This window comes from Camelus bactrianus, chromosome 5, assembly GCF_048773025.1.
Source record: "Camelus bactrianus isolate YW-2024 breed Bactrian camel chromosome 5, ASM4877302v1, whole genome shotgun sequence".
Taxonomy (NCBI): Eukaryota; Metazoa; Chordata; class Mammalia; order Artiodactyla; family Camelidae; genus Camelus; species Camelus bactrianus.
In genome coordinates this window covers 98,711,010-98,736,451 of record NC_133543.1, presented here as the reverse complement: position 1 = coordinate 98,736,451, position 25,442 = coordinate 98,711,010, and the positions used below count along the sequence as shown (strand labels likewise).

General features: G+C 57.6%; 2 protein-coding genes across 3 annotated transcripts; one reads left to right on the top strand and one right to left on the bottom strand.

Annotated features, from left to right (window-relative positions):
• Positions 1-3,425: 3,425 nt before the first annotated feature.
• ECEL1 (endothelin converting enzyme like 1) lies at positions 3,426-19,498 on the top strand. Of its 2 annotated transcripts, none has more exons than XM_074364493.1 (18): positions 3,426-3,590; positions 4,555-5,441; positions 6,066-6,134; positions 6,240-6,350; positions 6,428-6,520; positions 6,713-6,837; positions 7,435-7,657; positions 8,135-8,233; positions 8,479-8,553; positions 8,763-8,866; positions 9,125-9,183; positions 9,260-9,311; positions 9,850-9,917; positions 10,103-10,227; positions 10,541-10,606; positions 10,969-11,064; positions 11,268-11,344; positions 17,912-19,498. In XM_074364493.1, exons 2-18 carry the CDS (start codon positions 4,656-4,658, stop codon positions 18,090-18,092), a joined length of 2,409 nt encoding a protein of 802 aa, XP_074220594.1. In that variant the 5' UTR covers positions 3,426-3,590; positions 4,555-4,655; the 3' UTR covers positions 18,093-19,498. The 2 variants fall into 2 exon arrangements, with proteins under 2 accessions (XP_074220594.1, XP_074220595.1); XM_074364494.1 differs by lacking the exon at positions 17,912-19,498 and adding an exon at positions 11,475-11,896 and having other exon boundaries at positions 3,431-3,590.
• A 1,280-nt stretch (positions 19,499-20,778) lies between these two features.
• On the bottom strand, positions 20,779-24,660 carry LOC105063631 (intestinal-type alkaline phosphatase-like). Its single transcript, XM_074364495.1, has 11 exons — positions 24,507-24,660; positions 24,290-24,406; positions 24,062-24,177; positions 23,689-23,863; positions 23,438-23,610; positions 23,054-23,188; positions 22,894-22,966; positions 22,662-22,796; positions 22,381-22,572; positions 22,060-22,176; positions 20,779-21,950 (listed from the first exon to the last, which is right to left on the bottom strand). The coding sequence occupies exons 1-11, from the start codon at positions 24,574-24,576 to the stop codon at positions 21,619-21,621; spliced, it is 1,635 nt and encodes a 544-aa protein (XP_074220596.1). The 5' UTR covers positions 24,577-24,660; the 3' UTR covers positions 20,779-21,618.
• Between the last annotated feature and the right edge of the window lie 782 nt (positions 24,661-25,442).

Sequence of the window (25,442 nt, the reverse complement as noted above, 5' to 3'; positions counted from 1 at the left end):
TTCTGGGAAATGAAAATATAACAAAGTGACCAGGGAAGAGAGGTAGGGGATCAGGAGACAGACAGAGCAGAGCAGAGGTCAGGAAGAGATCACGGCCTTGGGCCACTTAGGTGTAAGTTCTATCCTGGGGGTGAGGAGGGGCTCTGGGAGCTGGAGGCCAGTGTGGGGCCTGGGGTAGCTGTCCAGGTTGGAGTGGGCATAGCAAGGTGTTGGGACCTAGCAGAGGAGATCAGCTGGTGGTCTGCTCTGGGGAGAATCTTGAGCTCAGCCCAGTGATGGCCAGGAAGTTTGGGGAGGAGTTGGACCAGGCCAGGGAGCCCAAGGGCTGCCCTCCAAGCCCAGGGATCTGGCAGCAAGCAGAGTGCAGGGTCCCTAGCGCCCTGCCTGGCCAGGAGCAGACCCCACTCGGAGCTCAGCAGGAGTGATGGTCACCTTTCACCCCATCTGGTGATAGCAACAGACTGGAGGAATAGGCTGGGTGTAGGGGTACGTAGGCCCTAGGGATCCCCCAGAGCTGCTGTGGACACACAGCTTTCCAACAGGAATCTGAGTCAGCACCGTGTTGCCCCCCCCCAAGGCTCCAGCCTCTCCCCGCCCCCTCCCTGCCACCCCAGCCACTTGGGAGAGTCGTTTCATTTCTCAAATTAAAAATCCATTTTGTGCTGTGAATAATAGATGGGATGAGTCCTGGGAGGCCAGCCGGAGGCCAGGAAGCTGGTTGTGGGGGATGTTTTCCTGGGCAGGGAAGATTCCACAGCACTGTTGGTGGGGGTGGGGGAGCCAGTCAGGCAGGGTGGAGGCCGGGGTCATCTCCAGATCAGAGGCAGAGCTAGGGGGTTCAGGCTCAAGCAGCAGGCAGATGGGGCCCAGTCCTTCCCCATAGGTGCAGAAATGAGTCTCATCAGGATGGGCTCCAGGCAGGGCCAGGCTGCCTCCAGGATGGCAGCCCTCCTTTGAAGTCAAGCATTTAGCAACTCATCTGGTGGAAGCTTAATAGACGTGAGTCATTAGTGTGGAGACTGCTGTCCCCATAGAGTGGGACAAAGAAGAGGATGCTCTGTGCCCCTTTCCTAGAATCCAGACCCATGATGCCCACCCAGCATGGGGTGGGATGGGATCTGGGAAGGGAAGACGCAGAGGGTCCCCTCACCTCTGCCCCCAGCCCCCTTCTCTCACCAATCAGCTCTTGTCAGTGCTCCCCTGTTCCCCTCCACCCCAAAATGGGAATCCAGTTACCTCCTCAGGGCTGGGCTGGGTCCTCTCATTCTCTTGCTCCTCAGGGAGTTATTTTGACAATGGGAGGGGCACCCCAGGACTCTCAAAAAGACTGAGGCAGCTGGAGGCCAGATGAGGCCTCAACTCAGCTTCCCTTTCTGAGAAGGGACAGAAGGGCACAGGAGGCGGGGCATGGTCACCCTTATTGGTGGGTGGTGCTGGGGGGACTGGGACTGAGTGGTCATGGGCCCAGTCCTCAGTCACCTCCTGTGAGCCCTGGTTGCTGTGCTCAGTCCTGGGGGAGCCTCTGGGGCTGGGTGTGGAGGATGAGGTGCTGTACAGAGAGGCCAGATGGAGCGAGGCAAGCAGACAGGATGGCCTGGCCAGGAATGGGGAGGCACAGGAACAGATCAACGGCAGCTGAGACTCTGGGAGAGGGATGGCCAGGAGGGGGTCCTACAGCTGACCTGGGAGGGAGGCGGGGAGGGCGAGCTGAGGGCCTGGCTCCCCACCCTCCAGTGGCTGGAGCAGCAGCATCCCTGGGGAAGCAGGTTTGCCTTTGTGCCTTTCTGTTAGAAGAGAGTCAGCTCCCTGAGACAATATCCATTTTTATATTTCTTGGAAATTTCATGACATTCATTTCAGGGAAAATAAAAGCTGTCATTGCTGGAGAAATGATACCAATCAGGGCCTGAAAAGACTGGAAAATTATCCTCCTGGAGACAAAACGTTGAGGGAAAAATGCAGATTAAAAGCACAAAGAGCCACTTTGCCACTGCCCTGCCCTCCCCTCCTTTATGGAATCACCACATTTTACATAATCCCACCTCCCATGGGTAGAATTAATTAGACCCATGAAGAACACTTGGGTCAAAGGAGGACCGTGAGATGGTCAGAGGTGGAGGCAAAGAATATCCAGAAGGTGGCTTAGAGGTGAACAGATGGACACACAAGGGACAGACAGAACTGGGACAGAGGTGGCCACTTCACTCAAGGCCAGGGGCCAATCTCTGGACTAATGAGCAACCTCAGGGAGGGGACAGAGTATCGAGTTGTTTAGTCACTGCCTCATTGTGGTTTTAATCAGATGGGGCTCTATAGCAGTCCTGGGCTGTCTCTAATGTTGTTTAGTTGTTTAGGCCAGTCCTGCAAGCTGAAACCACCACGCCTGGGAGTGCCGCTGCTTTGTGGGGTCCCCTGCTAGGGACACTGGAAGCAGAAGGAAAGGGAGGGCAGGGTGGAGATGGCAGAGACTCCAGAAACAGTATCATTCATCCAAGAAGCCCTGAGTTACCTGTGCCCCACATGGACCAGAAACTGAGTGCAGTGGTGAGTCAGCCAGGGGGAAGTAGGCCCTGTGTCCAGGGAGGGAGGTCCCACATTAAAAAAGGAGGTTGAACCAGGATAAAGGATTGGATGAATAATTCCTAGCCCCCCTACCTGACCTGTCCTCCCACCAGCCCAAATACCAAGGTCCTGAGGCCCAAGACCCAGTTAGAGAGCTGGGGCTGCTGTGCAGAGCAGGTGGACTCCCTCCCTCCCTGGCTCCTGCAGGGTGGGCTCTTTCATTTCTCTCCAGTCGTTTCCTTCCCCAGGGGCTTCCAGAGCAGTGGGGACCCAGGCCAGCCAAGTTTTGGGGGAGGCGCTCAGTCTCAGCCCTGTGGCCCTTTCTTGCAGCAGCCTCTCAGGCTCTTCCTCCATCAGGGGCAGGGTGAACCAAAACCCCTGGCGCCCGCGGAGGGCTGGACATGGGCAGGAGCTAAAAGGGAGGACCAGGAAACCCCCTTATGGACGCCTGCTCTGCTGCAGGCGGTGTGCCAGGAGTTACAGGCACTATTCAAGTGCACCCACAGCCTTTCGGGACTCCTGCCTGGGCGATGCTCCAGTCCTGTGGCTGTAATGGCCCACTAGCCTCCTCATCTTCAGCTTGAGCCCCTTTCCTGAGGGCTGGTAGGCATCCCTGAGTAGGGGCGTTGGATCAGAGGGGACCCCTTTCCGGGAGTACCTGGCGCGCCCTCACTTCTCTCAGGACACGGGTGAACCTGGAATCCTCGAGCCCAAAGCCTGTGTCAGACCCTCGGGAGCGTGTTCCCGCAGCCGCCTTCGCCATCCCCGCCCCCGAGCTGCCACTGAGCTGACAGGTAGCCTGGATGGAGGCAGGAAGAAGGAGGGGGCGCGGGGGGCGGGCAGAGGAGGGTGGAGCCGCCGGCGCGCCCCCTCCCTCGGGGCCGGCGGGCTGCGCAGCTCCGGGAGGCGGCAGAGAAGGATACGGGCGCACGGAGAGAGCGGCTGCCTGCCCCGCTCCGCCCCGGCTTCGGCCCCGGCTCCCACTCGATCAGCTCTGTTTCCGCTCGGCCCGGGCGGGCTCCTGCCGGGTAAGTGGCACCCGAGCCCGCTGCCGCTACGGCTACCATTAGCCACCTCCGCCGCCGCCGCCGCCGCCGCCGCGCGGAGCCTCCAGGCTTTGTCTGCGTCTTCGCAGCTCCGGCTTGGGCTGCGGCTGCGACTCCGGGCTGGGCTCTCCCGCTCCGCGGATTGCGCGGCGCAGCACGAGAGGCTCCACGCTCAGAGCCAGCTCGCTCCGCATCGAAGATGAAACTTCGTCCAAGTTTAGGTTCTAGAGAGAACCTGTTGAAGCCGGGAGTGGCCGGGGGTCAGAATGGGGGACGGAACCGGTTCCGGATTCTTTAAGGCCGTCTGGGTTTCTTCCTGATCTTGGGCTGGACGGCGCGCCGGGCCGGGCCGCATGGGAAAGGGGCTGCTGGCGTTCTGGCCATTGAATAGAGAAGAAGGGGCTGGGGGTGGCTCTGCGGATACCCGCGAGAACAAAGTTGGATTCTTTAGCTGCTTTCTCTGGCGTCTAGTGCCAGTGCGGAAAGCTGAAGGCGGATTCAAGGTTGGCATAGACGCCCTGCTGACCACACCTCTTTTCCCCAGCCTCCGCTTTTCCCTTTCCCCTGGCCTTGGCTGAAGCAGGTCGTGGACAAGAAATGCAAAGAGAAGGGAAACAGCCTTTCATTGAAGGCCTACTACGTGCCAGGCCCCTTGACCGGTGCTCCCCACCCTTTTTTATTTCAGGGGCCTCCCAAACCTGCGGTGAACATATGTGTGCGGGGAGAGGGGACGCCACTGTGCGTGCAGAAGGCGGCGGCCAGTCTGAGGCTTCCCTTTCTCTTATTCTCTGAGTGGTGAAAGGGGGCCAGGCTCCAGGCCATCTCGCTATTAGGGACTCGGGGTGGCCTCCAGCCTTTGGACCTAAGCCTGTGCCCTTCCTCATCGTGCTCGTGGGCCCCCTTGGGCCCCAGAATCTCTCTGAGCCTGTGTCTTCCTTTCCTGCAGCTGCGGCCTGGGGGCCATGCAGAGGCCGGCTAGGAGCCGGGAGGCCAGGAGCATTCTGTAGTGGAGATCGCCAAAGGTTGTGTAAGGGTGCCAGCGGCGCCATGGAGGCCCCGTATTCGATGACAGCGCACTACGACGAGTTCCAGGAGGTCAAGTACGTGAGCCGATGCGGTGCGGGAGGGGCGCGTGGGACCTCGCTGCCCCCCGGCTTCCCGCTGGGTGCTGGGCGCAGCTCCACGGGGGCCCGGGCCGGGCTGCCCCGGTGGAACCGACGCGAAGTGTGCCTGCTGTCGGGGCTGGTGTTCGCCGCGGGCCTCTGTGCCATTCTGGCTGCCATGCTGGCGCTCAAGTACCTGGGCCCGGGAGCAGGGGGAAGCGCCGCCTGCTCCGAGGGCTGTCCGGAGCGCAAGGCCTTCGCGCGCGCCGCCCGCTTCTTGGCTGCCAACCTGGACGCCAGCATAGACCCGTGCCAGGACTTCTACTCTTTCGCATGCGGCGGCTGGCTGCGGCGCCACGCCATCCCGGACGACAAGCTCACCTACGGCACCATTGCAGCCATCGGCGAGCAGAACGAGGAGCGCCTGCGGCGCCTCCTGGCGCGGCCAGGGGGTGGGCCTGGTGGCATGGCCCAGCGCAAGGTGCGCGCCTTCTTCCGCTCCTGCCTCGACATGCGAGAGATCGAGCGGCTGGGTCCGCGGCCCATGCTGGAGGTCATCGAAGACTGCGGGGGCTGGGACCTAGGTGGCATAGCAGAACGCCCAGGGGCGGCGGCGCGCTGGGACCTCAACCGGCTGCTGTACAAGGCTCAGGGCGTGTACAGCGCCGCCGCGCTCTTCTCGCTCACGGTCAGCCTGGACGACAGGAACTCCTCGCGCTACGTCATTCGCGTGAGTGCCCCCCCCCAACCCCGCCCCCAGGCACCCCGCCAGCGGGCAGGTACCAGGGGCGCCTAGGCCTTGCACGCATGCCATGCGCGTCCTGTGTGCCCAGGAGACCAGTGCAGAAGGGGAGGGGAGAGGAGTGGAGGGAAACGCGCACCGGCAGAGCGCGGGAGGAGGGCACAAGTAATTTCCCTCCAGTAATTGCGATGTTTAGCGGAGCCACGGGAGCCGCAATTTCCCAGCCCTCTGGCAGGCTGTGAGAGCATGGAGGGAGGGGTGTACTGATGAGCTGTGGTGACAGGCCTGCAGGGCTGGGGCGGGCTGGAATGCCTGGGGGGCGTGTGGGAGGTGCCAACTGTCAGTATGGCTCTGCTCCTCACAGGTGGGGAAAGTGAAGGATTACAAGAGGAAAGATTGCGGAGTGCCCCCCAACTCAGTCTCCAAACTAGACTGGTCAGGGGTTGCACTTAGACCAGTTTCTTTGGATTGAGGGAGGGGCTATTGTTTTTGTGCTCCTGGGGCTCGTGACAGTGGATATCTGGCATGTCCTCTGTGTGGGCATTGGATGGGAATTCAGTCTGTTTGCAGAAACTGGGAGTGCTGACCCCTGACCCCCATCTTTCTCTCCAGATTGACCAGGATGGGCTCACTCTGCCAGAGAGGACCTTGTACTTAGCTCAGGATGAGGAGAGCGAGAAGGTGTGGGAGCATGGGATGGGGTTGAGGGAAGGCCTGGGGCTCCAGGAGGCATAGACCAGGGCCTGAAACTGGTCCCCACCCTTGGTATGCCCACTCCTGGTGCAGATCCTGGCAGCCTACCGGGTGTTCATGGAGCGCCTGCTCAGCCTATTGGGTGCCGAGGCTGTGGAGCAGAAGGCCCAGGAGATCCTGCAGCTGGAGCAGCGGCTGGCCAATGTGAGCAGGGAGACTGCTGTGGACTGGGGGCGGGAAGCCTTGGGCAGGGCTGGATCAACTTTGACCTCCATTCCCAGATCACAGTGTCAGAGTATGATGACCTCCGGCGAGATGTTAGCTCCACGTACAATAAGGTGACACTGGGGCAGCTGCAGAAGATCACCCCCCACGTGAGTGTGGCCCAGCCCTGGTAGGGGAGGTGCTGATCTTGGAACTCCTGGGTCATCCCCTTCCCAGGGACAAGCAAGGTCTACCATGGCCGTGGACTCTGGTGTCCTCTTGTTGCCTCTCCACGGCCCACTCCTTATCTTCTGTGGTCCCTGCCACACCCAGGCCCACTGTCCCCATCCATGGCCCCACAGCTGCAGTGGAAGTGGCTGCTGGACCAGATCTTCCAGGAGGACTTCTCAGAGAATGAGGAGGTGGTACTGCTGGCTACGGACTATATGCAGCAGGTGTCCCAGCTCATCCGCTCCACGCCCCACAGGTACAGCTGTCAATCACCCACCTGCTACTCACCTGCCCCCAGGCCCCTCCCTGCACCCCAGACCTATCTGCTTGGTGAGCTTTGAGTTCCCATTTCCACCTCTGTCCAGTAGCCACACTGGTGAGGCAATCGAGGAGCAATGGAATAGGAGTCCAGATCCCTAGGTTCAGACCTGGCTGTCCTGCCTACTCTGTGGGACCCTGGCTGCAGTTTCCTCATCTGGGGTTGGTGAAGCTTGAGTGAGTTTAATATCAGAAAGGAAATTGTGGCCACAGCTCTGTTCCCCTAGGGCCACTTTGAGGAAGGAGCAGAAGCCTCTCAAGGCCAGCTCTGAGTCAAGCAGTCACCCCAAGCACCCACTCTCCCACCCCATGGCAAGTCAGAAAACAGTGCTGTCCCCTGCCCCATCTGCTTGAGAGCCTGAAGTATGTCCGGTCATGTGTGGCCCAGCCCTCCTCCCTGACTGGGGCTGGGAGTGCCTGGAATGATGCTCAGTCTGTGTAGGTGCTCTGTCCAACCCCAGCCTGGGGGGTGTGAGGTGGGGCACCCATGCACAGGAGCCTGTTAGGACACCCAGCTGCTTCACCTGGCCCTCAGGATCCTGCACAACTATCTGGTGTGGCGCGTGGTTGTGGTCCTGAGTGAGCACCTGTCACCGCCATTCCGAGAGGCACTGCACGAGCTGGCACGTGAGATGGAGGGCAGTGACAAGCCACAGGAGCTGGCACGTGTCTGCCTGGGCCAGGCCAACCGTCACTTTGGCATGGCGCTTGGCGCCCTCTTTGTCCATGAGCACTTCTCAGCTGCCAGCAAGGCCAAGGTCAGGCTGCCCTGGCCTTGGGGGTGGGGTACAGGTACTGAGGGCATGAAGTTCTTACATGGCTTGGTCCAAACATGGGGTGTCGGGGGGGGGGGGGCCCTGCACATCCCCCTGCAGCTCGGGGCACTGAGCCCAGCTGAGGGCTCAGCCCTCTCTGAGCCTCCAGGACTCTCTTCACCAGGCTTCTTCTTCCAGGCAGGCTACTTGGTCTGTCAGCCACTGGAGGCCCTCCCCACCAAGCTCCTGCCCACCCTTCTCTCCCATGCCCAGTAGGCATGGCTGTAGGAGTGTACGTGATGGTTGCAGGAGCAGTTTGCCCCCTTCCAGACTGTGACATCTCCTCTTGGTGCTGAGCACCAAGTCCTGGGCTTAGGAAGTGGTGCTGAATGTTAGGGGGTACCCCTTGTGCCAGGTGCTGGGAGCTCAGGGTTAAGGCCCCCTGGGTTGACCTTTGATCCCTGACCCTTGACCTTGCAGGTACAGCAGCTAGTAGAAGATATCAAGTATATCTTGGGCCAGCGCTTGGAGGAGCTGGACTGGATGGATGCTGAGACCAAGGCGGCTGCTCGGGCCAAGGTGCAGTGACACCTTGTTCCCATTTGTTGGTTCCCATTTGTTGGCTCCACATATTGAATGCCTACTTTGTGCGAAGTGCTGGAATAACAAAAGAGACAAAGATGTCTCTTGTGGAGTTGGCATCACCTGGCCTGCTCTCCTCCCTCCTTGAGCCTCACCCCTAGGCTGGCCATGGAGCTTTCTCTTTTAGGGGCTGGGGAGCTATCTTCTGAGGCCTTGGCCTACTCATACCTTCTTGCCTGCAGCTCCAGTACATGATGGTGATGGTGGGCTACCCAGACTTCCTGCTCAAACCCGAGGCCGTGGACAAGGAGTATGAGGTGGGCCTGCCCTCTGACCCTGCCCTGCCCCACCTGACCTGTCCAGCTTCTCCAGGCCCATGGCCAAGACCCCCATGGAGACCAGCCACCACCACAGAGAAGGAGCCACAGCCCCTCAGCCACCAGACCCTGGGAGGGCATGGAGTCTGCTTGGTGCTGGTCTGGCCCTGCCCCGGCCTGCCACTGAGTGCTGCCCATCCCCTGTGCAGTTTGAGGTCCACGAGAAGACCTACTTCAAGAACATCTTGAACAGCATCCGCTTCAGCATCCAGCTTTCAGTCAAGAAGATCCGGCAGGAGGTGGACAAGTCCACGTGTGTGCCTGGCCTGGAGCTGGGGGGCCAGGGGGTGCCATGGGGAGAGGGCTCTTTACCAACGCCAGGAGGTTTGTGAGGCAAAGTGCCTCACAGATATGTAGTGTGGGGAGGACCGTGTCTGCACAGGTTGTGGATGGAGGATCAGCCTGTAGGCTGGGACACCAAGGCAGCCTTTAAGGAGGAGCAGGCTAGGAAGTAGGGGTGGTGGGGGAGGGAGTGTGGAGTCCCCCAGCTGACCCCTGCCTTGTTTCACAGCTGGCTCCTGCCCCCTCAGGCACTCAATGCTTACTATCTACCCAACAAGAACCAGATGGGTAAGAGGGTGTGTCCCGACAGAGGGTAGGGCCTGGAGGTGGGGCAGGACTCCCGCTAACCATGCCTTCCCTGTAGTCTTCCCCGCTGGCATCCTGCAGCCCACACTGTACGACCCTGACTTTCCGCAGTGAGTATGAAACCTGGTGTGAATCAGAGCCATGGCTGTGGCCTTGTGTGCAGGGTGGGTGGGGACTGCTCAATCCGCCCCAAGTCTGGGCTGAACACAGGAGTCATGACAGCTGCAATCCTGGGTCCCCATGGTCCCACTTCATCCTTGGTTATATAGAAAAATGTGTAGGTTTTTTTTTTTCATTCTTTTAAATGTCCTGAGTCTTCCTTACCTGGTTTGAGGCTTCTTTGGGTGTTTCAAAAGTGGAACAATCCTAGTGATGAGGAAAAGGCCAAATCCCACATAAGGTGCCTCAGTTTCCCTCCTGTTTCCCTCCAACCCTGCCTCCTCCCCGCAGCCCAGCTCTGTTAGATGTTATTTCCTAAAAGACAGCTGCACAGGTCATTGGCCCCTTATACATATCCCACGAGGAAGCTGAGGCACAAGTGTCCTGGGACCGTGCAGACACTGCCTCCCTGGGCTACCTTGTGGCCGTAGCCTGGGGCTCTCAGAGGGCGGGTGAAGCTGGGGCCTGACGCTGCTGCCACGGGCCCAGGTCTCTGAACTACGGGGGCATCGGCACCATCATCGGGCATGAGCTGACCCATGGCTACGATGACTGGGGTGAGGCCTGCGGGCGGCCTGAGGGGTGGTGGAGGATCTGCACTGGGGAGCGGGGTGGTGAGGGCTGACTGAGGCCCTGTGGCTTCCCTGTGCCAGTTGGCTGGTGGTTGGATGGGGAGGGATTTGGTGCCCAGCCAGGCTCTGGGGTGAAGGCCAGTCTCAGCCCACCCTACTCGTGCCCACAGGGGGCCAGTATGACCGCTCAGGCAACCTGCTGCACTGGTGGACGGAGGCCTCCTACAGTCGCTTCCTGCGCAAGGCCGAGTGCATTGTCCACCTCTATGACAACTTCACTGTCTACAACCAGCGGGTGAGACCCCCCTCCCTGCCTCTTGGGTAACTCAGGCCTTGTCAGGACGGACTAGGAGAACACACATCCCCATGCACTCTCGTATGCCTCAACAAACTCCAGGTCCCTGCACAGCCGCCAGGGCACATGGATGAGTTCACACAGCCACCTGGAGCAGCGCTCTTGGGAAGACAGAAGGGGCACAAAGTGGGGGAAACCCCACCCCAATCTCCTGGGGAAGGGAGGGAGGAGCAGGGGAAGGGGCCCAGAGAGGCAAGACCTGAGGGAGGCCAGAGGGCCCTGGGCAGCCTCTATCTTCTTCCCTTCTTGACAGGTGAATGGGAAGCACACACTTGGAGAGAACATTGCGGACATGGGCGGCCTCAAGCTTGCCTACTATGTGAGCCGCCCCTGCCTGGCCCTCCGTTCCCCACGGGGAGCAGTGGGGGCCGATAAGAACTGAGCTAGAGACCTAGTGGCCCATCCTTCCCTCTCCTGCTGAGTTCTGGTCTTAGGGGGAGATGCTGTGCTGGGCCCAGCGTCCAAAGGAAGAGGGATTCCTTGGCCCCCGCCTTTGGGGAGAGCAGGGGAGTCTGTCTGGAGAGGGTGGCACCTGCCGGGGGTTAACCTTCTGGGGAGGGAAGAAGGCAGGGAACCCGGGGCTCAGCATGGTGGGTGATGTGCGGAGCGGGGCCGGTGAGGGGCTGACTGGGCGGAGGGTGTCAGGTGGCCCGTCGTGGGCTCCATGCTTTGCACCCCCAGGCCTATCAGAAGTGGGTGCGTGAGCACGGCCCTGAGCACCCATTGCACCGGCTCAAGTACACACACAACCAGCTCTTCTTCATCGCCTTTGCCCAGGTGCAGCAGATGGGGGCTATTGGAGGGGCAAGGGACACAGCTTCCTGCCAGTCTCCCATCAGCCGCCCCTCAGAGGCCATGGCCCAGTGGGTTCTGATGGGGGATTAAGTCCTAGTGTGTGGAGAGGGTGGTTTGCAGGGCTTGGTCAGTGGATGCGTGGCCTTATCTCCCTGCTCCTCCCCTCCACTCCTTTCGGGGCCCAGAACTGGTGCATCAAGCGGCGGTCGCAGTCCATCTACCTGCAGGTCCTGACGGACAAGCACGCGCCGGAGCACTACAGGTACGCCCACCTGCCTGTGGGCCTCATCCCCTCCTTGGGTCTAGGGTGAGAGCAGCTGGGAGTGGGAAGGGACAGGTGGGGTGTGGTTGTCGCTGGGACCCACACTTTGTGGGTCTCTCCCCTACCCCAGGGTGCTGGGCAGTGTGTCCCAATTCGAGGAGTTCGGCCGGGCCTTCCATTGCCCCAAGGACTCACCCATGAACCCTGCCCACAAGTGTTCTGTGTGGTGAGCCTGGCCACCCACCCGCACGCCCCTCCTGCCTTGCACGAACCGCCTCCCGCCGGCTGCCGGGACAGGCATGGACCCGGCTCTGGCCCACTTGGGGCACCACCCTCCTTCTCAGCACCCCTGGGACCCGCACCCCCTGCTGTCCCTTACTTCAGGAGAGACCAGAGCAGGGATGAGGTTGGGCTCCGGGAGGGCATGGGAGAGTTACTAAGGTCCCCAGACTGGGCCCTAGGGAGACAGACCCCCGGCCAGGCTGGATTGTACAGGTCCCACATCTGCTGTGTCTTGCTGCTAAGTCTGGTCAATAAAGCTGCTCTACTGTTGCCTTGGCCTCTTCGGGGCCCCCAGAGCAGGTGGGGCTGGGTGCACTTCCCGGGGGGAGGCTCAGGCCCTCAGCACAAAAGGACCCTAGAGAAGACCGTCTTGCCTCCTTCTGGTGGTCTTGGCCGGGTCACCTCTGCCCAGCTTTCCCAGCTTTTCTGTCTTTCCCACCTATCAGCCATTCCACACTCCCCTAAATCCTGTCAAGGTTCCTACATGGTTCTGAGGGTAACCCCAGGCCAGCCCCGTGGGGGCCAGAACACCGAGTCTAGTGACCTACACCCCAGCATGACAATGGGACTTCTCCTGAATGTCCAGAGGTGCTCCCATCACCCCTGCAGGACTTTCTGCAGTGTCCCCTAGACAGTCATCAAGCCCAGGCCAGGTCTTGGGCTCAGCTTCACAGAGAAGTGGGACTGGTGACATGTGACATTGAGGCATCCCCCCAGCCTAGAGCAGCGGCTCTTGGGAAGACAGAAGGAAAGGAGTGGTCAGGAGCCCAGTGGGGCTCCAGGCATGGCCCATGATGAGTGGGGAGGGAGAAGTTTGTCTCTGTCTTGGTTGGGAGGGCAGGGTGAGGCAGGAGCCCCACTGGGAGACCTCCAGGCATCTGCAGTGCTGGGGGAACAGTGGGCCACCCCTGCTTCCTCCTCGGGTCTATTTCTCTTATTTCAGGGGTGGCCTGGAGAAGTTAGCCACTCCTTGAGCACTGCCGGGTGTGGCCCGTCCCCATCTCTCACCACATCGGTGAGCCTCTTGCCAGCCCAGCTCCTGTCATTATGCTCAGAGAATGTTTGTCCACCTCTCTTGTGGTTTGTCCACCACATCTTGAGTGATGTCTAAAAAGTCTGTTATTGGCGCCCCAGGGGCACCAACCTTGCGGAGTGGGAGGCAGAAAGTGCACCTGCCACACCAGTAGAGCCACAGTGTGGGGTGGGGCTCCACAGAGAGGAGGCAGGAATAAGGGCCCCACGGAGCAAGAGTGGCTGAGCTTTTTCTCAGGAAAGACTGCAGAGACTACACTAATGTGTCCAGGGCACAGACCCCTGCTCAGAGATGCCTGTCAAGGGCAGAGATGGGGCCCTCGGGTCCGGGCCCTGAAGAGGTGCTGTGTTTATGGACCTTTCTTGGTTTCCCCTTGAAGCCCCTTCCCCCTGGGCTTGGTACATACGTACCATGTCCCTCTTGGAGCTGGGGAAGGACAGTCCAGCTCCCTGCCTCAACCTGCCACCCATCTTCTGGTCTGGGACCTTCTGCATTCCACGCCCCACAGATCCCTCTGGCCTGGGATCCTGGCTAGATTCGTAATCCTCAGGCCCAGCCCTCTTGCCTCGACTCTGGCTCTCTGAGTTCACCAGCTCCACCTAAGACTGATCCATTCTCTCTCCCTGCCAGCTTAGGGGAGGTCTTGGGGATGGAGGGCGCTGTTGGGTGAGACTCCAAGGGGAAGTGCAGCAAAGCCCAGGTACTCCTAGAGCCAACCTCCTCTCCCTTCCGTCTGTGCCCAGCTAACGGGCCACTGGAGAGTGGGCACGTTGGGGAAGGTGGGTCCCTGGGAGAGGAAATGGACTTCCTGGCCTCGAGGCTCATCCAGAGCTGGAAGCTGGGAAGCCTGAGGGCCTCAGCTGCTGGCCAGGGGCCTGATGTGCAGCATGTGTCCCGGTGGTGATGTCACTGCTACCCGGGGTAGCAGGGCTCCTCGAACATTTGGGGAGGACTGAGGGACACCTGTGGTTCAGAGGGAGTGCAGCCAAGGGCATCCCAAGGACAGAGTCCTGGCCCTTAGGGCCCACGAAGTTCAGACAGCCACAGAACCCAGAGCCACAGGGTGACCAGAATGGCATGGTTGTGATACGTTCGACACCCACTGTTTCCAGAACGGCTTTTCCAGACAGACACTGAGAGCATCCTCAATGCAACCCAGCGAGGTGGATAGAGGACAGAGACAGCCTCTTTTACAGATGGGGAAACTGAGGGGGTAGTGAGCCCTGCGCAAGGTCACAGGGCTCATGTCAGATGATGGGTGAGTCTTCGTTGCTGGGCTCTCACAAACTCCTGTTTTCCATACTACGCTCAGCATCCACTCTCAATGGGTTCTGTTAGGAAAGTGTGCACGAACTGTGGACGCTGGCCATTTCCTTGTCTGCCAGGCCCTGTACATGCAAGTGCACCGAGGATTAGTGACTGACGCTGCCAGGGGGAGGAGTTGACCCAGCTGAGCTCAGCTGCTCACTTGACCTCAGTTTCCCTTGTGTTGGGTAAGGGGCCATGAGCCCAGTGGTGAAGGCTGTTCCAGTGGTTCTAGAAGCAGCCACAGGCAGGTTGTTGTAGGGCTGGCTCCATCCGTCCCCAGGCGGCTCACCCACACAGCAGGCATCCTCTGAGCACAGCTCATCGGGATGACAGAAAGCAATCCTCCACTAAGCATTCAACTGCAGGGAAATAAAGGAGCTCGGGGATGGTTTACAATTGTGATCAAGCTTCTAGGCGTCCACCTGTGTGCCCATGTTCACAGGGCCTCACAGTTCTGACATCCACAGTTTTGAGACTGAGTCTTGAGCCCAGGGGTCACTGCTGGGTGACCTTGGCAAGTGACTCACCCTCTCACCCTCTCCAGGCCCCTGGAGCATCACTGGGAGACCCAGGGTTGTGTGTGAGGGGTGGGCCTGTCTGCTGTGATTGGATGCGATCCCTCCCCCTCCCAGGACTGCACAGCTGCTTCCTCAGCAGTGGGGGCCCCTCTCCAAGTCCTCAGGGCCAAGGATGCTGGGGTGGCCTCAGCCCAGGGGCCCTGTGGGTGCTCACTCTGTACAGAGTCATGGAGAGGTCGAAGCCAGCTGGAGAGGTGGGCTTCTGCCAAGCTTCCCTGCCTGGCGTCCCAGAGCAGGTGTGGATGTCGGCAGCCCTGAGATTTCTGGGGTAACCAGGAAGGGGCCAGGGTGTCTGGTGCCACCAAGCAACCCTGACTCCTAAGTCTTTCTAACCAATTCAGTGGAGGCCAGGTTCAAGTTTCTACCACCTAAGCGGTTGCTTCTGTGCCAACCCTGATGCCCAGTGCCCTGGGGGCCCCAAGTGCCCCAGCTTGTGAGGAGCCCTAGATGCCATATCTGTAAATGGCTTGAGCCCCAGTCCTGATGTGTTGGGAAGCCCCAGGGCCTTCTTTGCAAATGCCCCTGGGGTGGGTACTCAAGAGGCCTGGATTCCTCCTCATGCCCCTAGCGAAGGCTGGCCCTTTCCCATCCCCATCCCCCCATGCTGGGCAGCACCCCAATTCCTTCCCTCCCCAGGGACCAGGTGGAGTCACAGACTGTACTGAAGGCCTGGGGAGCTGAGGCGCCCCTTTCACTGCCTCCTCTCTTTTTTCCCTTTCTGGGTGCCTCACCCCTCCCCTAAATTGGCTTGAGAAACCCACTTTCTCTTCACTTAATAAAAAGAGCAATTTCCCCTCTCCCTGCCAGCCCCAGGCCTGTCCAGAGGCTGAACACTGGACCCCGAGGCTGCCCCTGGGGCCACCTTGCAGCAGGACAGGACAGGGCAGCTGGCAGGGTGAGATCCAGCAGCCCCTCCCACACCCCACAGCCTGTGTAGGAGATTGGACTCGAATTTGGAGGGCACATCACTGAACAGGATCTGGGCAATGCCCGAGTCTGAGCAGAGCAGCTGTCTGCAGCAGCAGCAGCAGGGTCACCAACCTCACCGGGAAAATCACCAGAGGCGGGGACTTCCTGGTCCCAAGGTCCCCTCCCTTTGGGGAAAGTTGGTTACACCCTGGCATGGACTTCCCTGCAGAGCCTCACATGAACTGGCCTCCACTCCTGTGTCCTGGTGGGGTCCCTGCTTTGTGTGGTCCGAGAGGATCCCAGGCTCCTGTCCCTGCAGACAGTATCCCCTCCAGCCCAACACCAGCCTATTTTGAAATGCAGTTCAGGTGACATGGGTTGTGGCTCATTTGGAGGCCTCCTTCTCATTGGCTTGGCTGGGGGGTTCTCAGCCCTCACTCATTTACAGCCCACCTTTGAGGCCTGCATCCACAGGTTCCACTGGCCATGGTCCCGGCACCGGTAGGGGGAGGTCCTTCATTTTGCCCTTGTCACCAGCTCAGTTCGCCCTTCTCCTGTGTGGTCTGCTGTCCAGGACATAAGCCAGCCTCCTCCCTGCCCATGGATGCCTCCTCCTCCTGCCCTCCTTGCCTCCCCACAGAGGGAGGGACCCACTGCAGGGAACTTCGGGGACACCTGTTCATCCCTCAGGACCAGTCCTTTGAGTGACCCCTGTGGGCTGGGCAGCTGTCCAGTATGAGCTCATAGGTCAGAGGGGAATGAGGAGGCACCTGGCTCCCCAGACCTCAGCTGAGCCCAGATCTGGGAGCCCCTGGCAGCGGCTCAGCCTGATTCATTGGGCAGCAGGCAGCTCAGGTACCCAAACCACTGTCACATGGTGCTGTTAAGCAACATCTCCTTCTCTATATGTTGCATAAAAAATTAAAAAAAAAACCTCTCTTACCTTCCTACAGGACCAACCCGTTGCAGGGCTGCTGACTGAGGTCTGTGTGGAGAGGTCTGAAGGCAGTTATTTCCCTCCCACCTGAGGACCCAGGAAGGGCTGAGGAGCAGAGGGGGTGCCATGCTGGCTGATAATGAGGAACTTGCAAATCTGATGAGCTAAGAAAGGGCCAGGACAGGGCACCAGGGCCTGGACGACCCCCTATTAAGGGTGGATGATGGCTTCACCATTTGGGACAGAGAGGCGGCTATTTCCTCCTTGAGGGGCATCTGGGAGACACAGCACTGGTTCCTGGGTGAGAGCCAAGCTCATTGGCACAGATTGGGCACCCTTGGTGACAAGGTCATATCAAGGGGACTCTGGGCTGCGGCCTGGTGGTGTACACAGAGCGAACTCTGAAGCTCTGCTCAGCTGGAGTAAGCAGGCCCTGGGGTCACCTTAGATCAGCAGGTGCAATTTCAAATACCGCGCAGCTTCCTGGAGGCCCCCACCCAGGAGGCACGGATTAGAGGAGCATCCTCAAAGGGGCAGCAGCCTGTCAGGCAGAGGCAGACCAGGTGGGGAGACCTGTTTCTGAAATCTGCGGGGTGGGGGTAGCAGTGTCACCGGTACCAACAGCCGCAAGCTCAGGACAAGGGTCCATCTGGCATCCCTTCTGAGGCGTCCTCAGAGGCAGTGTGTCTGTTTTTACTTGTCATGAAGGATCCTGTGTCTGCCAAGCAGCCATGCTGGGCTTGGTGCAGGGATGGGGCCCAAGGGGCTCCATGAGATGGTGGGGTAGGGGTGGGGGGTCCAGGTCTGCATGGGACTGAACCTGTGGCGCCCCCCAGGGCCCAGTCTGAACACTGCAGGGAGTAAGGCACCCATGGTCCCAGGGAGCTGTCTGGGGCCCAGGCATGTCTGGTCTCCCATCTAGAGCTCAAGGGGTTCATTACAGGGTCAGCAGGCCTTCCAGAGTGCCTACTGTGTGCTGGGCTCTCCCATGCTTTATCTCATTTGCAGCCTTGCCACAACCCGGGGCAATCTGCCCGCTTTCTATTCAACATCTAGCTCCAAGCTGGCGCCTTCCTCCTGATGGAATAAAATGTATGTATTGAGGCAGGACAAGAAAATTTAAGCCTAACGTACTCCCTGCCCCTGTGGGGCCCTCCCTAATGGGCAGTGTGCACCTGTGTTATACATAAAGCAGAGCTTCTCAAAGGTGGGAATGCCTGCTCTGACTTAAAGATAAAGGATTTTTTTCTCCTTGTGACACCAGCAATGAAAGTCCTTATAAGATTAGATTTCTTTCCATTTCCTGCAAGGGGTCATGGTGACCTGTTGCTCTCTTTGTATGTGCTTATCTGGCCTGTGTATCTTTGCTGAACTTTGTCTAAAATGCCAGTGTGTCATTTTAATGTATGACCCTTTATCTCAAAATGTATATGAACAGTCCTCAGAGTTTTCTGAAAGATTTTGTCCCAGGTTATAAATCCTTAAATTGGCATGAATAAAATTCTCTATTTCTTCCTTAGATCACTATTGATTAATTTTTGTCAACGGCCCTGTCAACCGGACACAACCCCCCACGGTTCTCAGGTGTCCCGGGAAAGAGAGAGAGCTGCAGACAAGGCACCAACTCAGCGCCTCCTCCCCAGCTGCTCACTTCCAGTGCACTCAGTGAGACCTTGTAGTTTGGTGTGTCGAGCTAAGTAAATTTATATGATCTAGTTTTAAACAAACGAATCCTCCCCAAAAGTCAGGTGGCTTACAGAATATTCCCACATAGAAACGGCAAATGATACCTGTAACTCACACCAGGGGGACAACCCCAGAAGTGACAGCTCTGACACCTCCTCCCTCCTGACACATACTCCTCATCGCCTGTGGTACAGACCTGATGAGAAGTTAGCCCCAAATGTAGAAAATTAAACAGCACCAAATGTTTGAAGCACCCTCACCTCCATGGTCATCGGTGGAGCTTGCTCTGGGCACCTTGAGGTGTTAGTCGAGAACAGCATGAAACCCTCCTGATTGGCAAGGCCTTTACAGACTGAGCTTTCAGAACATGAAGATGAAGCACACCAGTTTCTTCCTGATGATGGTTAAAGTTATGTGCTGTTGCACCCGGTTCTTTTTGATATTTCCCTAAGCCATGATAAATATTTGGAAGACTCTTTTAAAGTTTCTTGCATAATAGCATAAGACAAAAAAAAAAATCCAACACCAGGCATGCTTATTCTTTCTGCTGTGGTAAAGATGGTAGAAACAATGAGCAGAAAATGATTTGTCAAAAAAAAAAAAAAAAAAAAAGAAAGAAAAAACCAAGAAGAAAAAAGAAAAAACAAAACAAAACAGGATCTGTCAACAAACCGGAAATCATTCCTTTGTCAGCAAATACTGTTTCAAGATGTAGAGAAAACACTGCTCTAGACTGAAGAAAAATAGTGTTAGAGCAAATTACCTCGTGTGGGAGGTTTGCTATACTATAGTTGGCTGAAAGTACGGATGTTTCTACACATGTCAGCTTAAGGTATTTGCGGGATTCTGTTCCAATAATGAAATACACAAATCACTTTTTCTGTGTGAGCCACTAAAGGAAAGATATAGTAGGGAAGATATATTTCCAACAGTTAAGGCATTGTTTGAATAAAAGTAACGTCATGTGGGGAAAAGAGTGTTTAAGTGCAGCCATTGATGGAAAAGCTGCTTGGAAAGGACTTTTTCCCAAGGCTTCCAAATGAGGAAAAAATGCAGAGGCTGCAGAGCTGCAAATGCCACTCGTTCGCCCATCCATGGTCAAACCAATGCAGGAAAGAACTGGAAACCTGGAGAGCACATGAAATGCTGTAGGAGCCTTTAGTGGTGTTGACTTTCGAAAACCAAGATTGTCCCAGTAGAGGAGAAACTTAATGACAGATACAGGGTAATAAGATTGGGGTGACCATGTAACCTTTCCAGATCAACCACACTGAACGACTTATCTTTACAGCAAAGTATTGAAGAGTCAAGAGTCCTCCTGCCTTCCTTCTTCCCACGTTTCTTTCCTTCTTAAAGACCAATGTGCTGATATTTCTTGAGGTGACAAGAGCTCTCAGTCTTAGGCACCCAATAAAAAGCTTGAAAAAATAAACGGCCTTTCCATGCATCTGCCTCCTTCATGTAAATTGCTAAAACTGATGCTTGAGAATGTGTCCATGAAGGACACATGATTTTGTGGTCAACAGTATGTTTGACTGATAAAATCTCTCATGCCTACACTTAAAAAAATTTGTAAACAGAAACTGTTTCTTTAAATTTAGGCATAGTTTACATACCACCAAATTCACCCTTTTAAACTGTACAATTCTGTGGTTTTTAGAATGTTCAATATTGTGCAACCAGGACCAGTAATTCCAGAATAATCTGTTTTTACAATATGCCTTTTTAAATGTTAGAGTTCCCTTGAGTTTTGAACCCGTTTATGAAATACAAACAAGCAGCACCTTCCCTTTGGTTTGTGAGACCAACTAACTCACCACAGGGAAGACAGAAACACACTAGCTGCATTTTAACAAAAACCTTTGTGTAATTGGTGGATGGAGTTACAAAATGAGTAGGATGATTTAGTAAGTCCAGCAGGTGATGCCCTTCTTCCATTCAGTCCCATGGTTTTGTGACAGCCACTGAAACCCAGAGGTGGAATAAACTGCCCTGTGAGCCTGGCCTTCAAATTGATGTTGTACAGTGTTCAATCAAAATTTTAGTAAATAAGGAAGCATACGCACTTATATTAACATTTCTAGTGAAAGCAAAATGCACTTTCCCATCTTTGCAAATATAATTTGTCTTTTTATAAAATTTATTGGGAAACATGGCTCGCTTCACCTTTATATAATTCTCTGAAATGTTCCCTTTGGGTGGGTTAGATCCTCACTAAGTATAGTTACATTAGAGTGGATGCTCCAGAATGTCTTCAGACAGAGGTCAGAAATGTCTGGAGTCAGCACTTCCTCTCTGGTTTCTCAGCTCCACCCTACCCATCCCCCTAGCACATCAAAAACAGACAGAACAGACTCTTCTCCCCTCAGTAGCCAGCAGGATGTGCTCAGAGTCAGGTCCTGTTAGGTCTCTGCTCAAAGCCTTCCCAGCACACACCACACTCTGGATAAGGTTCAACCTCCTCCCCCATCTGCCCGCAGCCCTCCTCATCCCTCAGGGGCTTTCACCTGCTCCACCTGCCCCAGTCCCCCCAGATCGGATCCAGCTGCTGACCTCCAGCTGCATTTGCTGACGCTGCCTCAGGGCCCTTGCACTGCTGTTCCTTCTGCGTTGCTCAAGCTCTCACTTCCTTGGATCTCTGCTCAGGGTTCTGCTCCTCAGGCAGCCCCTCCCTGACCTCTTGCTCCAAATTATCCCCCACTTTTCCCACAGACACACTCTGTGCCCCCACTCACTAAGGATTTTTCTTTCTAGAACATATCACTACTGGCCTCGCACTGTATAACAGTTTATTTGATGACTGCGTTCTCCCTCCCAGGAAGGCAGCTCCATGGCTGCTCCTTGGATCTGCCAGCCTGGAATGGGCCCTGTGGGGGCCACCTTCACAGTAGCTGAGTGACGTGGAACAACCTCCTCTCCTTCCTGTATCACTGTCCTCTGTCTGTAATGGTACCACTGGGTTCCTAAGAGGGGCAGTAGAGGACTTCGTGCCACATGCCCCCTGGGCATCCTGACCTGAGCAGCCTCCTTGGCCAGCAAGGTGCCTACTGGGGTGGTTCCAGGATGACAGGAAGCCACGCCTCTCCAGATGCCTGCAAGTCCTTGGGTCCCCAAGAAAGGCCTGACTACGGATCTGAGATGGTCTTGCCAAAGCCTCAGGCAGAGCTATGGGAGTCAGGGGAGAGACTGGGTGGTCATAGAACCCTCCTTCCCTGCAGTGCAGGGAGGCTCAGCACAAAATCCTGGGCCCTTGAGGTTGGAGGGGCAGGGAGGACCATTACTGTCACAGAAAGATCACAGCCTCAGCCTTCAGGGCAGACCAGGTCCACAGATGGGGCCACCTGCTTACATTCCTTTATTTCCCAGGGTGGGGGGATTGGTGGTTGGAGAAGTTCTGGCAGAGGCTCCCAGGTGGGTCTCCGGGGGTGGTGGCTGGGATGAGACTCTGGTGTGGCAGTTCCAGTGGGGCCTGAGGCTGGAGGCTTCGCCTAAGAGGAGCAGAAGACCTCGAAGCGCCTGCAGGGTCCAGGTGGGTGGGGCGTCAGTGCAGGGCGGGCAGCAGCAGCAGCAGCAGCAGCGCCCCACCCAGCAGCGCCAGGGAGGGAGGGCAGACGGCCGGCCCCGGGTGCGCGGCGGCGGTGGGGCTGGCGGGCGTCTGCACGGCGGCGGTGGGGCTGGCGGGGGTCGGCAGGCTGCAGTCGGTGTAGGGCTCGATGCAGGCGGCAAAGGCCATGACGTGCGCCACGAAGCTCTGCTCCTGCACGCCGTGCACCAGGTGCGCCTGCGGGCCGCGCGCGAACACCGCCACGTCCTCGCCGCCGTGGGTCTCGCTCGACCGGGGCACAGCCGCCTGCTGCCGGTACGTGGGGTCCCCTGGGCGGAGGGTGCGGGGTCAGGACCGGCGGGGAGGCGGTCTCCACTCCCACAACTTCCAGACACCGTTCTCCCGAGGCAACCCCCCCCCACACCCCGCCTCACTCACCGCTCTGGCTGTCACTGACGTCGGGCCGTGTGCCTCCGCTGAGCGCAAAGCCAGGGCCATTGCCATAAAGGATGGACGTGTAGGACTTGCCATCAGAGGCCTTGCTGGGGGCCAGTCCTGCAGGGAGGAGGGGACGCGGTGATCTCACTAACCACAGCGTGTGGAGCTCCTACTGTGTACTGAGCTCATTCACTGGCTTAGTTCTCACCAGACGCCTGCAGGGCAGTTGCTATTACTCCACCTGACAGATGAGAAAAGGGGCTCCGAGCAATTTCTGCTTATAACTTAGGGAATGGCACCTGCCACTATCTCTGGGTTTACCGAAAATGGAGGTTCCACGCAGTGTGTAGCCACCAAAAGAGAAGACGTGAGAGTGGTCAGCAGTGACAAGGATCAGTGTGTCCTTTTCGCTTGTGAGCTGGTTGGCCTTGTCAACGGCAGTGTCAAACATGACGGTATCAGTCAGCGCCATGTAAGCTATGCCTTCGTGGTGACCGTGGTCAATGCGACCTCCTGCAGGAAGGACATGGGGAAGGTGGGTGATGCCAAACCCCCCCTGACTGCCCCTTCCCTCCTCTGCTCAGTAAGGGGCTGCCACTCACCCTCTACGAAGAGGTAGAAGCCAAGGGGGTTCCTGCTCAGCAGGCGCAGGGCTGCCTCCGTCATCTCTGCCAGGGATGGGTCCGTGGCCAAGTTGCGCTGGACTTCATATTTCATGTCTAAAGGCTCAAAGAGGCCTGTGGGAAAGGGGACCCAGTGGTGACCGGTAGTGGGGAGGGTCAGTGGCCCACATGTCTCTGAAGACCTGGGGAGGACAGTGGGAGGGGTCATTACCCATAAGATGTGTTACACTGGGGTCATTGGTTGCCTGCATGAGTGCCGTGCGGTTCCACACATACTGGGCACCCTGGGAGGGGCAGAACCAGGTCTCAGCCCATATTTCTGCACCCTCAACCCTGCCCGCTGCACCCCTGCACCCGTGAGCCCCCATCACCTGGTGCTTGGCCTGCCACTCCTGCACCAGGTTTCGCTTATCCTGCCGGACTCCATTCTGATTGGCATCCTGTGGGTACTCAGGGTCTGGGGTCCCCTCAGGAAACATGTACACTCGGCCTCCACCCAGGATCACCTGGGCACAGAAATTAGGGCAGGTGCGCTTGGGGCCTGGCTAACCCCTTGCTCCCTCCTCAGACAGCCTTTAGCCCCCACCACCAGGTCTATGGGGATGGCCTGTCTCCATCTGTACCTCCTAGAGTCACCTCCACTCCAACCCCGTGGAGACCCTGGCAGGCTCCAGGGCTGTGGGTTGCCTGGGACTGTGGTGGGTGTGAGTCCCTCCCCCTCTGCCCAGCCCCGCCCCTTGCCCGCCCTGTCGCACGTCAATGTCCATGTTGTTGATGAGCTGCGTGGCGATGTCCTGGCAGCCCTGCGTCTTCGCATCAGCAGACAGGTCGGCATCTGAGTACCAGTTGCGGTTCACTGTGTGTGCGTAGGTGCCGGCTGGAGAGGCATGCTGCACCCTCGAGGTGGTCACGATTCCCACGGACTTCCCTGTAGGTGGCAGAGGTCATGATGGGCCCCTGGGGTCTGTGAGCCTACCCCTGCCCGCAAAGCTGGCCTGAAGCCCACCTGCTTTCTTGGCTCGGTTCATCACAGAGGTGACCTCATTGCCACGTGTCGTGTTGCACTGGTCATAGCGGGCAGCTGCACTTACACCAATGGTCTTATAGTTGGCCTTGACCCCGCACAAGTAGGCAGTGGAGGTGCCTGCACTGTCTGGCACCTGTCTGTCCACGTTGTAAGTCTGGGGGCAGAGATGCCTTCAACTCTGCTCTGGGGTAGACACCCAGATCCTGACTTACCCAGGCCCTGGGGCCCATTCCCACTGCCCCTGGGCCCTAACTCAGGCCCCAGCCCTCCTGGAGTCTTCCCTTCTGCCAGGCTCCCTAACCCCACACCCACCCCTCTAGGGTAGAGCTCCCTGAGGTCACCCAGCCCTTACCTTGGACAGAGCCAGGTATGGGAATTGGTCCATGACCAGGGGTGTCTCAGGTCCCAGCTTGCCATTCATCTGCCCCTTCAGGATCCGAGTGGCTGTCACTGTAGGCACTCCCATCCCTAAAGGTACACATGTCAGACCTGAGTCCCCAGAGCTGGCCAGTGTGTACCGGCAACCTTGAGTTCCAGGTTTGTGGGGAGGACAAGGGATGGACAAGCCTAGCACACTCACCATCCCCCAAGAAGATAATGAGATTCTTGGCAGCTGTCTGGATGTGTTGCAGATTCTTAGCAGTGTCCAGGGCCTGGGCTGCCTGGCGGTTCCAGAAAGCTGGATCTTCCTCCTCAGCTGTTCAAGAGAAGAGTGGAGGCCAGGTCAGGCGTGGAGCAGTGGCCTGCGTGTGGCAGTGGGGGGTTTTGTGAGGGGGTACTGGGAGATGCCTCATTACCTGGGATGAAGCTAAGGGAGAGCCGAAGCCTCAGCCCCAGTAGCAGCAGCAGCACCCAGGCCCCCTGCATGTCTGTGCGATGTCAGGGGAAGCAAAGCTGGGACCCTGGGGAGGCCAGAACTTGAGCAAGGCTGGGACAGATTGTATGAGCTGCGGTACAAGCTGTCTGGGTTTAAATCAGGGGAGGACTTTGTTCCTGCTGTAACAGTCCCTCCCAGTGCCCTTGGTGACCACATCCTGCCCTTGCCCCTGCCCTGTGACTTTATTTATTATTTATTTTAATGGAGATACTGAGGATTGAATCCAGTATGTGTCTACAACTGACCTATCCCCCCACCCCGCCATAATTCATGCCTGGTGACCTAAGCCATATTGCCAGAACAAAAGTGGCAGGTGTGGCTGAGGGAGAAAGGGTCCTGAAAAAGGCAGCTCCATCTTTCATGGAATGGTCCCCAGCTGTCTCCTCAGGGGAGGGTGCAGGGGATTAGGGGGAGATGTCTTTTGCCTGAGGGGCATTTGCAAGAACCTCACAGGGGCCCCTCCCAACCCCCTGCTCACAAGTCCTGTATTAGAACCATCACAACTTCTTCACCTCATCTGTTCAGGATTTTCTGAAAGTCAGCTTAGGTCTGGTTTGGGTCTGGGTGCTGAAGAAGGTGGGGTTCTAAGCACGAAGCCTGGGCCAGGGGCCTGGGTTTGGGTTCCTAATTTTGGGAGGCCCAGACACACAGGGTGGCCTGGCTGCCCTGCCACCCACTCAGCATCTCACCAGGTTTGGCCTGGGCAGCTGCAGCAGGCACTTGGGTAGAAGGCGCATCCAGGACCCTAGGCCCAGATTCTCCTCCTGTGGAAGAACATGGGACTGGTGGTAAAACAGAGTGGAGGCCTTGTCTGTATCTCCAGTTACTGAGGGCTGGCTGGGCAGGCATTGGCGTG